This window comes from Xiphophorus hellerii, chromosome 11 (genome assembly GCF_003331165.1).
Source record: "Xiphophorus hellerii strain 12219 chromosome 11, Xiphophorus_hellerii-4.1, whole genome shotgun sequence".
Lineage (NCBI taxonomy): Eukaryota > Metazoa > Chordata > Actinopteri > Cyprinodontiformes > Poeciliidae > Xiphophorus > Xiphophorus hellerii.
This window is the reverse complement of record NC_045682.1, coordinates 27330615-27347833: the sequence shown is the minus strand read 5'-3', so window position 1 is coordinate 27347833 and position 17219 is coordinate 27330615. Positions and strand designations below refer to the sequence as shown.

At 37.1% G+C, this 17219-nt stretch overlaps 1 protein-coding gene across 2 annotated transcripts in view; it reads right to left on the bottom strand.

Annotated features, from left to right (window-relative positions):
* Positions 1-17219, bottom strand: part of pdlim4 (PDZ and LIM domain 4) — a 47615-nt gene that overhangs the window by 24419 nt on the left and 5977 nt on the right. Inside the window, exons 2-3 of one of the 2 annotated variants that reach the window (XM_032576436.1) lie at positions 11552-11703; positions 191-284 (exon numbers count right to left, since the gene is read on the bottom strand). In XM_032576436.1, coding sequence (XP_032432327.1) covers positions 191-284; positions 11552-11703 — 246 coding nt within the window. The remainder of the gene's footprint in view (positions 1-190; positions 285-11551; positions 11704-17219) is intronic. The other variant, XM_032576437.1, reaches the window with a different exon arrangement.

Sequence of the window (17219 nt, the reverse complement as noted above, 5' to 3'; positions counted from 1 at the left end):
TTATGGTGCCATATATGTACCTCCACTATTTAAATGTCTTTTCTAATGAATTCCATTTGACATGGTGTCACGTTATGAGAAGTTTCCTACTAAGGCCTGATCATAGTGAAACTGAGATGAGTTGTGACTGCTTCCAAGTTTATGCAAATATCATTCTGACAAAACACAATCCAGAGAAGACGGTGGTTACCTGTGCATCAGGCTCGGTGTACGGACTTATCTTTCCATCTTCACTGACAGTTGGTGACCACACTCTCTCTCCAGATCCCGATCTGAAACACAATCCCCAGGAGACACGGTGTTAAATTCATCCTCTGCCAATGCACACTGTAGTGCTGAAGCATCTGAAAATTTCTGCTGAGATGAATGGATTTTTTTCTTTTTTTTTGCTGACAGTATTCCTTCTGTATTAAGTGTAATTTTTTCCAAGAGTGAATTACTAAAAACTAACACAGAAAAAGTGAAAGTAGACACTGTTCCTATCCGTTTTTCTGACATGACTGAGCCAGGAAAAAACCCCACTTATCAACACAGTGTAATTGTTAGAAGTGAAAAAACAATGTTTGTTTTTTTTTTAGAAATATTTAAGAAGTACATCAAGTTTGTGTAATCAACCCCCTGTACTCTTAAACCCATAAATAAAATCCACTGAAATACATTGCAGTCATAAAATTCATTTGCTAAGTAGAATCAATCTTTGCACCTCTACTTACTCTTGGAAAAAGTATTGCACAATGACAGACATGTACAGATATGTCCGTCTACAGCACAGGTGTCAAACTCCAGTCCTCGAGGGCCGCAGTCCTGCAGTTTTTAGATGTGCCACAGCTACAAAACACTGAAATGAAATGTCTTAATTACCTCCTCCTTGTGTAGATCAGTTCTCCCAGCCTTGCTAACGACCTAATTATTCTATTCAGGTGTGGTGCAGCAGAGGCACATCTAAAAGTTGCAGGACAGTGGCCCTCGAGGACTGGAGTTTGACACCCCTGGTCTACAGCCAGAAGGAGAGCATTAATCAGAAGCAAGATGGCCGCTCTGGAGGAGCTGCACAAGTCAACAGGACAGCCAGTAGTCATGAACTTCCCAATCTGGCAGCGTGACCACTGCAGTTAACCACAACCCACAGAATGGAAGCTGCTCAGGGCAAATGAAAAAACACAATTTTTGCTACATGTGGGGAAACACACATGTAGGACTGCAGATATCCAAAAAGTGAAAGACGGTGGCGACAACATGTTTGTTGTGATCATGCTTTAATAGTAGTAGTTTTTCATAAAAACGTCAATAAAACTAAATTAATACATAAAATTTTGTGGTTGTTGCATTACAAAATATGAAAAAGTACTGGTTGTATTAGTGGAAGGAACTCTCAGAGCAGTTGATTTGTACATTTGGCAGGTTTTACCGCCTGAAAGGAGTATAATTTCTTCTCATCATCCCGCCAGACACAGAGCAACATAGTAATGTAACACCCAACACTTCAATGAGAGTTATAGTTTGGATCACAGCCAGTTCTTACTACTATTGTACAGAAGTAGTGATAACTCTGTTAATGCTATCTAAGATTGTTAGATTGTTCTTTTGTTTGTATGCATAATAATTAACTGCAGCTGAAAACACTTATGAAAAAGTACACAACATACTGAATGATTGCTAGGGTAAGATGGATTATTTATTGTACTTCTCAATGGGCCTACTGCGTATACATAAGCAGGTGTTCACATAATTCACCTCTTCCTTAAGAAAACATACAGAAAAATGCTTCAGTGAAACCAAAAATGTGTCACCTTTTCCAGATAAAACAATGTAATTCATTCAGAGCTCTCTTCAGTTCTGTTTCACTGTCAAGTTGTGTATAAATGTCACAGAGAAGATTGAAGAGGGGTTCTTTAAGCAACATGAATCCAGATGAACCATAGTGTTGAATGTGAAGAAGGGAACATATGAAGCTTTCTTAAGGGTAACACCAGGCCAATGTGCTAAAGAACAGAATATTTACCCCCCAAAAACACAAATGTGTGTCTGCATGCAGTTGCTGACCCCCACAGAGGGCTGAGGCTTTGTTGAACTAGATGAGATCACTGGGTTGCAAGCTGGCACAGCATTGCTCAGGCTGAGGCAATGCTCCAGATATGAGCCACGGAGGTGTTGCTATCAAGGATGCTCTTATGAGGCGCCGAGTGTCTGCTGGATGAGCAGCAGCTCCAGAACTGCGTAGGAAGAATGCTCCCGCCCTTACACTGAGACCTCCATGATTCAGAAGCAGAAAGTCATAATTCTTTCCCCAGTTTGTTTGGTTGCAGTGGTTACCACACAAGCAGTCTATTGAGATGTAAAAGTTCAAATTCAAGCCTGCTGGCTGGACCGGCATTTTTAAAGAAAAACAAAAACAGGCTAAAGTGGAAAGGATCACAGGATGACCAGTTTGAACCTCACATTGTTGGCTCCACCAAACCCAGAATTACTCTAAAGACACATGTTGTTTATCTTTTGAAATAAAAAAAATAAAAAGTCCAGCTGGAAGACAGCTGAACTCGATAAGTTAGTTTACTTCATCCGCTCAAATATAGACTCAGTCTTTTTTCTAAATGACAGCAAAATACATGTAGTACCAGGTCAATAAATAAATGTGTATTCAGTTACACACAATGAACTGTACAAATGGAAAATGTGATATTCATTTGTCAACAATTTGTACAACTAACACAATTCCAGTTGCATTTAAATTACACATCCTCTAGTTGGAGTATTTACAAAATGGCTTACTTGTTGCACCTAAATAAAATTTAGGTGTCAGAGTAAAGGGGAAAAATCTACATGAACTTCATAAGTTTCAGAAATTGTAAAAAACCAAACCCACCATACCACAATCACAGACAATAAAAAAATACAGAAAAAACAGCTGACAGCCAACTGTGCTCAAATAAGAATATTGTTGATCAATGATCATTCCAAGCTTCAACTAGATTCATAGTTGTATTTGTCTCTGATCAAAAGCATTTAGGAGAAAAGTCCTTCTGCACTCTATAGGATACAACAGAAGCTGCTACTTTCTCAGCTGAAAGAATTTCAGTGTTCTCTGAAATACATCAGCTACATTTAGAAGCACAGTTTCAGACATTCCTTGACAAAAATCTGGTTGCGGTTGATGACGAGATCAAATTATCCAATGACTCCCCCAATGCTTTAAATGCTGAAATCATAACCACATAAAAGAGAGAAACGTGAGAGGACAGATGAGACGAAGGGCAGCAGAGGCAGGGCCGCTGGCAGGGAGCAGACCTGTGAGTAAGCTGGTTCCTTTGGAGGTTTCTTTTTGTTTTGCCCCAGCAGGAGTCCGGTGCTCTTTTGCTCCCATGCAGTTTTCATGCTCAATTCCTCAGCTGTGACTCACAGGTCACAAAATCAGGGTGAGACATAAAGGGAAAATCCTCCACCAAGGGGAACTTTAACTCCATCTCTAATTTCTATGATTCTTTCCAAATCCTTAGAAGCTTCTCTTGTTTTAGTTTCAATCTGGAGATGATAAGATTTATTTTTAATATGTAGTAATACTTAATATGTTCTCCTCATTTAAAACCTTCTGATCCTGGATTTTTTGTTTAAACTCATGTTTATGTAACTCAAGTATTACGGCAACAGAAAACCTTTCTGATTATACAACCTTCCAAAAATTGTCTTACCTTCTTAACCCATTAAGTCACAACCATAACCTTTAAATTTATTTCAGTAAAATATAAAATAGACCAACGCAGAACAGAATTATTCCGGCCTCAACAATGAACGATATCTTTCCATTTTTCATCATACTTTCCTGCTGACGCATGCCTGAAAAGGACTAAACAGGATCCAGGGTTTTCATTTTTTGTTTACAAAAAAAAATCTTGTGTTCATCCCTATTTACTCTACTGTGTACCACTAATTAGTACACTGAGTTCCTCATATGTGTAATTTAATCTCAGAATAAAGACATCTGTTTTGTGGCTATGTTAGGTGGAAAATTAGCACTTTACATCACCATAAACACATTCCAACTACAGTGACGGCAACATGAGGTGGGGATACTTTTCTTTAGTAGGAGCAAGGAAGTTAAAATTCAAATAAAATACATTGAGGTGTATGGTTACAATGTAAAAATGTTTAAAGGGTATGGACGTCCAAAGCACGGTTAGACGGAGACGCAGTAACATTCACTAAGTGAACCAGTTGACCTAATGCCTACTTGTAATTTGTAATACTTTACCAGCAAGTTTATATCCCTGTAAATAGTCAAAACAAAGATGAATGACATATTTTAAAACTATAATTACCCTGACTGGGATCATCTGCTCTCAATAAAAAAAGAAGCGACTAGAATTTCATTTGTGTTGCTATATTTCTGTGTTAAACGGTTTCTAAATATTATGGACTTTGGTTTAGAAAGCGACTCTTTAGTGCTTTCTTGTAAATGGAAGTTTTTAAAGTTTTGAAGACCAAAAACAAAATTTCCTTTAATCCAGCTCTGCAGAAGCCAAACCCCACTGTTTGCAACACTGAAAAATAATGCATGTGCAGGAAAGTGGGTTTGTGCCATTTGGTGCAAACTTTTGTTTAAACCTCCAAACCACCAAGTAGAATTTTAATGAGAACAGATGATTGTACATGTTTCACCATAACTACTTAGATGACATGAACAAGACGGTGTCACACGCAGTGCGGAAATGGTGACTCATTTTTCATCACATTAACTCACCACACACGACTCTTTCCGGAGACGTTGACCAGCGGTGGAAACATGCATCCCAACCACCATAATCTGTCTCTCATGCTCTTCAGACAAAAAATTTTCTTCAACAAGCTCTGGCGGAATGACGAGGACTGCAATGAGGTGAAGGCACCACAAAAGAAATTTGAAATATAAAAAAAAAATGAAGATAGAAAGAATTCAGTCGGATGGGATTTGGGTTTGGAGGGGGAAACAGCGGTAGAACATGTTAAGGTCACAGACAAGGAGGTTGTGGAGGACAAGGAGGGAGGATTAAAGTGAGGAGAGGTTTTCCTCTCCAGCTGGTTCAGATGAGTAAATGTCTGAGAATAGACAGAATACGAGTCTGTCCACAAAGCCACACTAAATTTAGGCATGACACGTGTGAAGAGAGATTCTTCTATTTTTCCTTTGCAAAATGACAAGGTGGATTTAAAGACTGAGGCCATGAAGTAACAGAGAGAGAGACAGGCATGCGTCAGCAGGAAAGTATGATGAAAAATGGAAAGATATCGTTCATTGTTGATGCTGAAATAATTTTTTCATTCTCTTCCCTGTTTTTCCATTCTTTCAATCAAATTATCCTTGATTCTTCTTTTCCCTCAACAGATTTCTAAACATAATCCAACCAATAACCTGTTAAAAAACAAAGTTGAACTTAGTTCAACTTTCCTACTCTAAAGTTAATGTTTAGAGTAGTTTTTGCAGATTCTCTTTAAATTGGGCAGATAGAAGAGGCTAATGACGGTAGCATTTTTTTATCAGGGTTGTTAAAATACATGCAGATCATGAGATTTTTGGAAAAGATACATAATTTTTAGGGTCATTGTTTCGCAAATCATAACTTATAATATCAGTATTGAATTCTATAAACTAATTCCTTGTTTTACTTCCAAATATTTTTAAAATACACTATGTCCTAAAAATTATTTGCCTCCTTCCAGTATACTGTTTTTTACTTTGTATTCCTAGAAGTGGTGTGACTCTTGAAATAAGACTGTTGACGACTCATGCAGGCCACAAATGAACCCAGAAAAATAAATAAAGACTAGTGTTCATATGTCAACAATAAAAATAGACAATGAGCATGGAAGTGTGATGGTCTGAGCTGCTTTGGTGACTTGCCATAATTGATGGATGTTCTTTTCCAGAAAATACTAAATGTTAATATTTGGCCCTCAGTTTGTGGCCTTAAAGTGAAGAGGTGTCACAAACAGCACACCACCCCTGAATGGCTAAAGAAAAAATAAATGGTGAAGGTTCTGGAAAACCTAGTGTGTCAATATTTATTCTATTAAAATTAGTTTGATAACCTGAAAAGTTGAAGTGTGACCAAAAAAACAGAACAGCAGGACACTAAGAATACTGATGTTTGTTGTTATATCCATAATTACTGTAGACTCCTTTTTATTTTCGGTTGCTGTTTACTTACCTAATATAATTTATTTAAAAAATACTTTAACAGTATTTTAATTAAATGCTGTTAAATTTAATTAAAATAAGGAGCTTGGTTTCTATAGTCCCTGTAAGAATCTTTAAATCTAATTTTTCCATTTCTTTATTCTACTTTTTTTGTTTTGCAGACCAAAGTATTTTCATGAAACTGTTGCATAATGTACCATGAAAGCAAAACAAATACCATGCAGACTTTGATAGCACTTGAGACTTCCTGTTTTATATGGTTTGGGAAACTTAAAAAGTGTCCAAAGTAGACTCGACAAAGCAGTTAATCATGGCATATTATTTTTTTAAAGTATTTAAAAAACCAAATTAATAACTATAACTGCCATCACATCGTCCATGTTGCCTCTTTATGTCTTAGCCTTCCTAAGTTTCCTGGGGCATCTAGGCAGAAACCTCACGATGCTGGACACTCTTAAGAAAGCCCCATAAAAGACATAAAAAAATGTGGGTTATGAAAGTTAAACATGTGAACCCATTACAAAGAAACATTCTTAAGTTACTCAAGACCTCAAGTTCAGCTGCACCCAGTGTACTGTAATTTTGGTTCCCAGCAGACGTGAAGACTCATATATTTTGTCGATGAGCTGCTGCACAAAATTACAGGTCTCCTATTTCTTGTGACTCTTTGCAGTATTTCATGACATGGTCTTTTAATAAGGGCTGAGAACTGCTTGTCCTTAAAATATTATTTTCTAGTGAGTCAGCATGTGCTCTTTCAGTCACTTCCATTTTATTTGACTTTGGAATCAATGGTTGCAGTTAAATACTCCTCACTTACTTCTGTGGCCCACAGTTGAAGACAATTTCCAACCCTTTAAGTCCCAAACGTCACATCTATAAAATGGATAACTCCTTTGTTTTTTTTTTCCTTCATGATAAAGATACTTCCAGGATGAACAATACCTCTAAGCCTCAGCAGAGTGAGAAATTGCTTGACATGGTTGATTTTTCACAACTCAGTAGGGACCTGTGAGATCACGTAGCAGAAGAAAACATGGTGCCAACATTTGATTTTTACTGGTGAAGTAACTGTGTGCTACTAAAATATGAAGGTGTTTAACACTGACATCCTGTATGGTAAATGGTGGGTTAAGGTTAGGGTAAACTTTTATAACAAATTTATGTCAGATCATGATTTCTTGGTTAATGTCACGTTGTCATAACGAAGACATTTTGAATAATGTCAACTTTGTATTAAAAGTGTCATGATTTACGAATGACACTTTATGGCAACAGTCATAAATATTCATGAAGATTTACTCCTGTTCATGAGTTCAGGTGTTATGTCATGTTTATGACGATGTCATGACAGTCTTATTCACAACCCGTCAAATAAAGTGTTTCCGAAAACTTTGACTCTGTTTCTGAAAACACTCAAACAGCCTTACCAAGGCTGTTTTGGCTTTGGGACCACCCAACACTGTTAGACTGAAAATATTAATAGTTGTAATATTACATGATGCTTGCATAGAAAAGTTTTGATTGTGTATATTTGCTGAGGCATTATCTGAGTAATGAGGCAATACCTCACTGCTGAATGAGATTAGTTTTCCTACACAAACCTTTCCCTACTCACTCTTCTTTCTTTCTATGTATTATGATTATGTGTCTACTCTCTCTGAGTAGACGCATAACACATTGTGTTGTCTTCTGAATTAAATTTCCAGAAACAAAGTATTCAAACCATAATTTGAGCCAGGACCACCCTATGTGCCTTTATCTTTTGTCTCAGTGATTCATGGCTCCTTGGTGTTACTTCTGACCTGTTGTTCTTTCTCATAATTTCACTCTATAATGTGTTTCGACACTCCTGCACTCTTAGTATTATCTTCAAGTATCTCTTCAAATGAATTTTAAAACATGTTTTTCCAATCATGTGCGTCTCTCTTTCTTTTCCTCCACTTTATCGGCTGTCCAATTAAGCAACATGCACCAAGCCAAATGTGCATGCCTATCTTTCAGAGGTGGCTTATCCTTTTTCTGTCCAGCAGAACAGGGCAGTTCACTCTGTAATTATTTAACCAACATTGTGCAGAAAGGTCACATTCCAGAAGCTCTTCCTGTTCTACCTCTTGTTACATAGCCTAACATTTTGGAAGGAATATCAGGAGAAATGGTGAATACTATGGTTATATCTTTATTTAAACTCTTTTTTAGTCAAATTACTTAGACAAATACTTTGTTTTTTGCTGTAACATTTAAGGGTGAGGTTACTTGTATGCCTATATGGACAGGTTCTAAGCAAACCGTGCTTCTCCAGTGTAGGTATATGAGCATTGTTGACTTGTTTTTCAGTTGCCTGGAGTGATAAAATTACCAGATTTTGATGTTTAAGCAGTGAAATGTTGGCATGTTCGTTTTTCTTAGCAACTGTAAAGGAGCTTCTCTGGTCAATCTACTGACTTACTTCATGTATGCTTCGATAAATTTACAACACCCATGTGAAAAACCACTTAATGCTCCACAGCTTCAGCCTGATATATGGCTGGAGTTTTCCCAAGTGAAGCAGTGGGGGTAGTCGCATTGTGCACTGCATATGATAGAAAAAGAAAATGGAAAAAATGTTTCTGACCATATAAATTTCTTCCCATCTGATTGCTCTCATGACTGTGTCAACTTTATATTTTGAGCTTTCTTTGGCAAACAGAGAAAAACTTTGTTCTCTGCGGCACTAAAAAGAGAGAGCCAGAGAACCAGCTTGGCAGATGTCACTCGTAACTAAGGCTGAAACCACATTATGTTCTTCATCTAAGACGACGACGTTCATAGGTTGCCAGAATCACTCCGCACTTTCCAGTACTCCAGCAGCCCAAGTAACCATCTAATAGAAATGTGGGAAGCAACTGACATTTCAGTTTTTCCTTGGTTGCAACCTTCCAACCACCTTCACCCCCCTCTGTCATTAACCGTTTAGACTGATGATTTTAATTCCAGAAAGATGTTGCCTCTGTCCTCCTCTAAAGTTCAAACCAGAGCGGCATGGTAACAACACCTCTTTTAATTATAAGGATCTGAATTAGGGTGTAATGAAAATCCTATCTAGTCTATTTAAAGGTGGAAACTGCAGTTAAAAACATCAGTAGAGAAAAAAACATGACCTAATACATTGTGTCATAGTTTATGTAACACATTTGATTTGAAGAGTTTAAATCATAAGTGCATACAGTATGTACATCAACAATTATTGTCTCTCCATTAAATACAGTTTGAAATAATTTTATTTAGATAAAGTTGTGCTTCAAATATATTAGTAAAGTTGATGTGATAAAATGTAACAACCCTCTTTTGCCGACAGGACAACACATTAGTCCTTCCCTTCAACATTTTAAGGGCTACACATCTCAGAAAGCCTTTGAAATAGAAACAGGTCCATACCAATAAGAATTAGCTTTTTTCACTGTCAAACAACTACTTGTTATTGAAGTAGCAGTTTTAAAAGCTTTCTAACTGCATGTGTTATCCAAATAAACCTGGCATAAATGTTTCTATTTTGAAAAGATGGCTAAAAGAACATGTGTCCCGTCATATTTTTACCCCATGAAAATATGACGTTTACTAATCCAAATATGGATTAATAAATCCATATTTGCTAATATGGATTTACTAATCCATTTACTAATCCTAATTAGTAAATGGATTACTGATTAAAAGTTTGTAGATACTTGATAATTCCTTAACAAGTAAAAAATAAATCACAATCTTTTTTTCCATTTCAGCAACAACTGGATGAGAGATAATGTGCATCAGTGACGTTATTTTATCCTCAGTGCTTGAATCTCCCTCCACCTGCACCGGGTCGATGGGAATCCTAGCACAGAGTTGGACTTCCTGATTAACTTATCTAACCAATTCCTCTCAGCTGTAGATTAGCTAAAAATGTCATTTCACAAGAAGAGAACAATGAATAGAAATGCTAAGCTGCTTAGCATTAAGCTAAAACACAACTGTGTGGCGATCAGTAGCCTTCCAATAAGTATTTATCAGTAAATTCACCCTACAGGAAAATCATACAATGTTGAAAGAACCTGGAATTACATATCAGTTTCTCACAGGATGGTAAGAAGAAAACTGAGGATTGTGTTTTTAAATTGTTTGTTTTGAATAAATGCTATGAGAAAGACTTCTTAAAAAATAAATAAATAAAATAAAATAACACAGCATAGCATAAACATAAATTTACAACTTCTGCATTCAAGCAATCTGCTTGATGTCTGTAAGTATGCCACATGAACTGAAGGAACCAGGGCAGAGATCTTTTTCATCAGGTTTGATGAAAACCAAATCAGCACCAACATCTCACACCGACTGTCAAGCATGGTCAAGGTTCATGACTTGGGCTTGTATTGCAGACACAGAGTTCGAGTACCTCCGCTCATTAGATTGACCATAAACTGCTATTTATACTAAAATATTATTGAGTGGAATATGTGGAAATGTGTCTGAAAGCAGAAGCTTCACCCATGCTGGGTTATGCAACAGGCGATGATCCAAAACAAACCTGAAATCTACCGCTGTTGGTGTAAGATATTTAAAAAACTGTGCATAAAGTAATAAGGCTAAGCAAACAAAAAATTCACCAAGACGAGATGACTTTATACCATATGGGAATTAGTTTTTCCCTATTCATAGCTTAGAATTACAGTTTTACTTTGTTTTTTTATCCAACCTGACATCACTAAATCCTAGCTTTAATGCTTCAACAGTTAGAAGAACCAAAGATCTTTAGCTTTAGCTCATTAGATAATGAAATGGAAAACATCACCTCTGAAATGTATTTGTAAAGGCCAGGAGTCTGACTCACTGCATGTAGAAGCCTCATTTAATCTGATAGTGCTCTATAGGCACACCAACCATTTCATTTTAAGCTGTTGTAAAGCCGTCATCTTTCACTGTGACTCAACTGTACCAGACCCAGACTCAACAGGCTGAGCAGAAATAGAAACACCATCACCAGTTTCATAATTAAAATAACTCCCTGATCATTGGTAAAACGCAGGATTCTAGCAAAAATACTTCTGAAGCACCTTTTGCTTGAACATGTTGGCCATGTTACACTGACCATGCCTCACAAAAAATGCATCATTGCACCCTTGGGCATCAAAATCAGACAAGACTTTGATGAACTGGCGGTTCAGATTACTTGGCATTTTAAAAGTCACCAGATGACATCCCTTCCATGACACCTTCACAGGACTCCAAAAAAAACAGATTAATCTGAACTGCAGGCAGAATTCGCAAATCCAAGCTACAGAGAGGCAACAGTCAGACTCTAAATTAGGTTCTAAAAAGGTTTCAAACATCGTTACATTTGGCAGAGCAGAGTGTTCAACAGTGTCATACCTGCTGATGATGAGTGTGAGCTCCTGAGTGCATGTTTTGATCTTGTTCTGAGCCTCCATATGAGTCATGAACTCTGTGCTGTCACCATTGATAGCCAAAATGGTGTCACCCGGACACAGGTCACCCTGGGCCGCCTTGCTGCCAGATGTTATCTAAAAACATCAATGAACAGACAGATAAACATAAACAGGTTATTTAGGAACTGAAGACAAAAGAATAGTGCAGTTTAAAAAAAAAAGAAGCAATTGCGATATCTTATCAGGAAATGGAAAATAACAGCGTTAGAAGTTGGCTTTAAATCCAGTAGGACAGTCAGTACTTTCAGCCTATCAAGTAAAATACATATTCATCGATGTTTAAGCACTTTTACAACCAATGGTCTAAACTTTATCTGCATTATATGATGATTGTGCCCAAACAAGGTATTTTACATCAGTATATTGACCAACCACCTTAACTCCATAACATTCCACAATGCTTAAAGAAACTGTTTAGTTTGTGGTAATTTTTGAAAATAATTCTCAATAGTGATTAACTATGTTTACTCTTATCTGTTTTCAGATTTTGTCCTTTTGGCCTGGTTCTGCAAAAGATTAAACAACTGAGTTGTAGGCGTGTCTGACAGCACAGGTAAAATCCAACCAGCTCTGTTTTTAGGGGCGTCATTTTGAGACAGTTTCATATTTTCATAAACAAACACAACAAGGAAATTGTTAGGCATTTGTTTTAATCCATCTGTATATGGTTGGTATTTTGAAATTGAGTACAAAACCATGAACATGAGCAATTTTATGATCAACCACAAAATTGCTTAAGGCTAAACCATCAGTGAATGCTTTTCAAGGTGACCCAGTAACCTTAACATATGCAGCTGATTTGAAAATATCTGCTCAGTGAGTTCTTTCTTATTGGCCTTTCTGTGGTCTTGCATATGACATATTTCCACATTCCTCTAGTTTAGAAGATTTTCTTTCAGCAGGTCATCAGAGCAGATTTTTCACTGCGAGCCCACATTCCTGAAACCTGCATATCTGAGGACATTTGAGGCTCACTGGGAGGCAGAGGGGTGAGAATGAGTGGACTAAAGGGACGGGTCAGTGAACCAGTGTGTGTGATTCACCTTCACATACACACAGTAACATATGAGATCAATTTGTATTATTACTAATATACTCACACGTTACTTATATTCCCAAGCCTGTTTGTGGCTGAAAGGAAAAAAAAACCTGCTAATTATTTCCTCCATAATGAAATGGAACAAGTTATATCAGATGAATCTGAGCCAAACATTATTGTTATAGGAAGGAAAGAAAAACAATGACATGAGGTAAGGTGTTATTGTGTCTCCAGTCTTTTTCCATGTTCCAAATATTAGAAAATGACATGTTTCAGTTAGTAATTTACCTAAAGTTAAATGTGAAATTCCTACAGTTTCACTACTTGAAAAATGAATAATACCAATGTCAGAGGGTCTGAAGTTTATTGAAAAATTATGCAGAGTTCCTTGCTCTACATAAACGGTTCCAACTGAGGTTTTCTCTGGTATAAATCAAAGCAGGACCAGCTCTCTTGAAGCTAAGCTAACTAAAGATCATCCATCTACCAAATGTAAATATTGACTTGTGTCTATTCAGAGTCACAACAGGCTGGTGCCTACCTCCTGCGGTCAGAGGGTGAGAGGCGGGTGCCATCTGTACAGGTCACCAGTTCAACACAATGCAAACACAAAGGTTCAATGAGACAAACTGTCATTCATGCACACATTCACACCTGAGGTCGTCTTAGAATCCCTGATCAACTGTGAGAGAAAGAGTGTCTTCCACACAGAAATGGAAAAGCTAAGAATTAAGGTCAAGGCCTTGATGAAATAAAAAAATGGTGAATTTCAAAGAAAATGGCAAATACAGGACAGAGAGAAATGAAGAATAACTGATTCACTTTTACAAGTTATGATACTTTGCTAATATGATGAAAGATTTGTTTTTTTGAAACTAAAAAGACCATGACATTTAACTGGTTAGTCGGTATATGAACATTGATTTTCATATACACTATAGCATAACCAAAACATGACTCCTCAAGAGTAATATTTTACAGGCTGCTGAACATTCCTGAAAATATTCACATCTTTGGCTCAATTTCCTAATTAACCAGGGGAAAGACGACCGTTATTCAAAACCTGTACAGCCCTGCTGCAATAAGGAGTGGTACAGGATGTGATTACAGTTAAAAATAATGGATTAAATTTATTCACTTACTTTCTGTATCAGGAATAAACTGCTGAGAAAATACATCTGACTGTCCTTTTACACTGCACAAAAACAATTTTTCTGCTTTGAGATTATCAATGTAGTTCACTTATGAGAGCAGATTATCAACATTTGAGGAATGTTTGCACAATAACGGCACAAAAAAGTCATTGTTTAACTCAATTTATAGTAATTTGATCACAAAGTTAGTATTACTTTCAAAAAGGTTGGATACATTTAAACACAGAAAGCTGAAACCAGCTAATTGTCTCTGAGCTACACATATGTTTTCTAAATCAACTCCTTATGCTTTTGTTGGTTATCCATCTTTGTCACTTGGTGCAAGTTTTTGAGCTGAACCCATTGATCTCCATAGCAGAGCCCCCACTGCTTAACTCCACACCATCTCTAATGTTTTTATTCTGACAGCTGCTCTGAGACATGTTGCTTCTGGATCAGTAAAAACCTGACTTTGAAAAACAGATATAGTAATTTAATCCAGTGTAAATAATACGTAAAGAGCTGCAGTAATAAGCAGAAGTCAGGAAGAAAAGGATTTGGCTCGCAGTTGTGGAAAAGACATACAAGTTCACGCTCCATGAAGCACTAATAGCTGGACTGTGTGGTTCCGATGTGGAATTGTGAATTTGCAGCCTGCGACCGCATCGATGTCACTAACTCAGTTCCGGTAAACACAGAGGGCAGTGGGGGGAGATTGCATAAATTTGTATACGCAAGAGCAATTCTGGGAAAATTGCACTTGCAGAAATTTGGCATAAACAACTGCATGACTATAAACTTGTTAATTAAAGATTGAGTCTTTGCAAAAGGCGTATGCACAAACGTCTCAGGGTGGGAAATGTGACAGGGTTTTTTTTTTGTTTGTAGAGCGTTGGCTGACGAGACGCTAACCTGAGGCTAGCGTTGGAGGGCTGAGTTTACCTTGCTCCATCATCATGGCCTCCCAAGAAAGAATTCCCTTTAAACATTTGTGTGAGCGTTGGATCTGGGCCAGGATTGTGCCACAGTGGAACAAAGCTCATTCAGCCACAAAACACACACACCCACGCCCGCACACACACAGTGGGTTATATCACTTTAGGCTGAGACCCTGAACAGCACAGCATGATTCACAGACACACACGCACACACACACACACAAAGGCATGCCAAATACCACAATAGTATAGCAAAAATAGACAATAAAGGACAAACATGTCTGCCCAAAGAGCCCTAAAGGTAATGTAACCATTCAGTTCTTACAAAATTGTAGTTTGCCATGTGTACACTTTTCATTCTATGTAAAGTAATTACATATGTCTAAGCAGTGTCAATTACAAGTTGTTTTCTCTCAAATGTTTGTTGTGGGTTTTTTCTGGTAACTAGAGTAAATGAACAAATCCCTTGTTAATTTACTAAGAACAAAAAGCTGTTTGAACCAACTTGGTTTGAATAACCTGGCCCTATGTGAAAAGTTACTGCCCACTCTTCTTAAATCATTAGTTAACAAGAATATACTCATTTTTCTTAAGTGAATTTCACTTGCTACACCCAGGAAGATTATTTCCAGGACTATAGAGTCAAGAATCCCTTAGATAGAATGTGTCTGACATCTTGAAGTAGACTCAAGCATCTAAAAACAAAACAAAAACATGGACTATTCTGTGACAGACACAAATGAAGCAAACATGGAAAGTTAATGAACCGTCACAGGACAAGCCAGTCTACCAAAATTACTTCAAGAGTACATCAAAGACTTGTGAAGGAGGTCCTAAAAGAACCCAAACTATATCAAAGCAACGGTTTCACTTGCCTCAGTTGAGTCAGTGTTTCAATAAAGGGACAGGGCTAAAATCTTATCCATGGGAGAGTTGGACAGCCAAAACAACGACTGGGAAAAAGAACAAAATCTCAGACTCATATTTGCCAAAAAACATCCTGATAAATCCCAAGACTTTTTGAAAAATATTCTGAGAACCGATGAGACAAAAGTGGAACTTTTTGGAGGGTTTACATCTTGGAAGGTAAAATCTGGCATAAAACTAAGAGCTTTTCAATATGGCTTTATATTTACAGTCAACATTGTGGTGAAGAGATAGTATTTCTCTGTATTGTTGTTTCAGGAGAAGGACGACTTGCTGTGATTGATGGACCCACAAAGTCTGTTCTGTAACAGATTATCTTGAAGGAACATGTCTAGCCATCACTCAATAACTTCAGGTTTGCAGGAGGACAATTATCCAAAGAATGTTTAGTCATGTTTTTTTGTATTTATTCAGTTTATCTTATATGATATTAGTATTTGTTTGAAAGGCTAAAACATAAATAAATACAATAGAATTTTGTTCATATTTTACAACCTCAGTTTTATCACTAAAGATATCTCTTTTCCAAACAAAGCAACAGTAAGTGCGTCACATTAAAGATAAGAGGTACATTTCTCACCTCAGGTGTTAGATACACTGCTCAGATTCTGATGTAACACTAAAGTTATTTGAAAAATCATATTCATAACTAACATGTGTCTAAAGTAAAGCAATGCCTAGTTAAATACAAACAGAAAGTCTGGTAAGAAAATGCAAACCTTATGTCACCCAGTGTCATCATGTGAATATGTTAGTGAATATGTGGTTCCACTTTGAATATGTCAGAGTAAATTACAGGCTTTGAGCCCAGAAAAGAAAAATGCTGAAAGCTCATGAATGTTGTTGTATGTTTACACTGCATAGAGTATGTAATAAAACTGGATGAAAACTTTCACCCTGGTGTGTCATCTTTCTGGGGGCAAAGTCTCGCCACTATCACTTTTTACCATGTGTTTTTCCTGTCTCTTTTATCAAGGTCAAGATCTAAACCGTTAAACGTGTTTGACAAACATGTTCCTTCTAATCGCTAAAATGTGCCAACCCAACTCCTCAAACTGCAGAAATACTTTATTTAAACATAAGTCAAAACTGGCAGTCCAGCATCTCGATGCGACATGTTCATAAAGAGAAACTTAACAGTAATTTACCTGCATAAATATTTCTCTGACACATAAACTCCATTTCAATAAATTTGACTTGGAAATGTTTTTGACTGGGTCGGAGGGCTAAGTTGCACTTCTCAGTGACAAAGTAAGTAATTCCTGACAAAGAGTCCAACGCCTTTGTTTGCTTGCTGGAAGTGAGATAAAAACCATGGTTATGACCTTGGCAACATTTTTAATAGCAAAGACAGAGTGTGAGGTTCCGACTGGAGTGGGTTAATCACACTAAAACAAAGAGACTGGATCCGCCAAGAGGAATAGGAAAGAGTGGAGCTGTGGGGACTTGTGTCTCATGAACAATCTTTATCTTGCAAATAGGGGTGAAAGTTAGCTTGTGTAGATAATATGAAAAGTCCTTGCTAAGTCCGTAGTAGTCCCAGAGATCCAATCA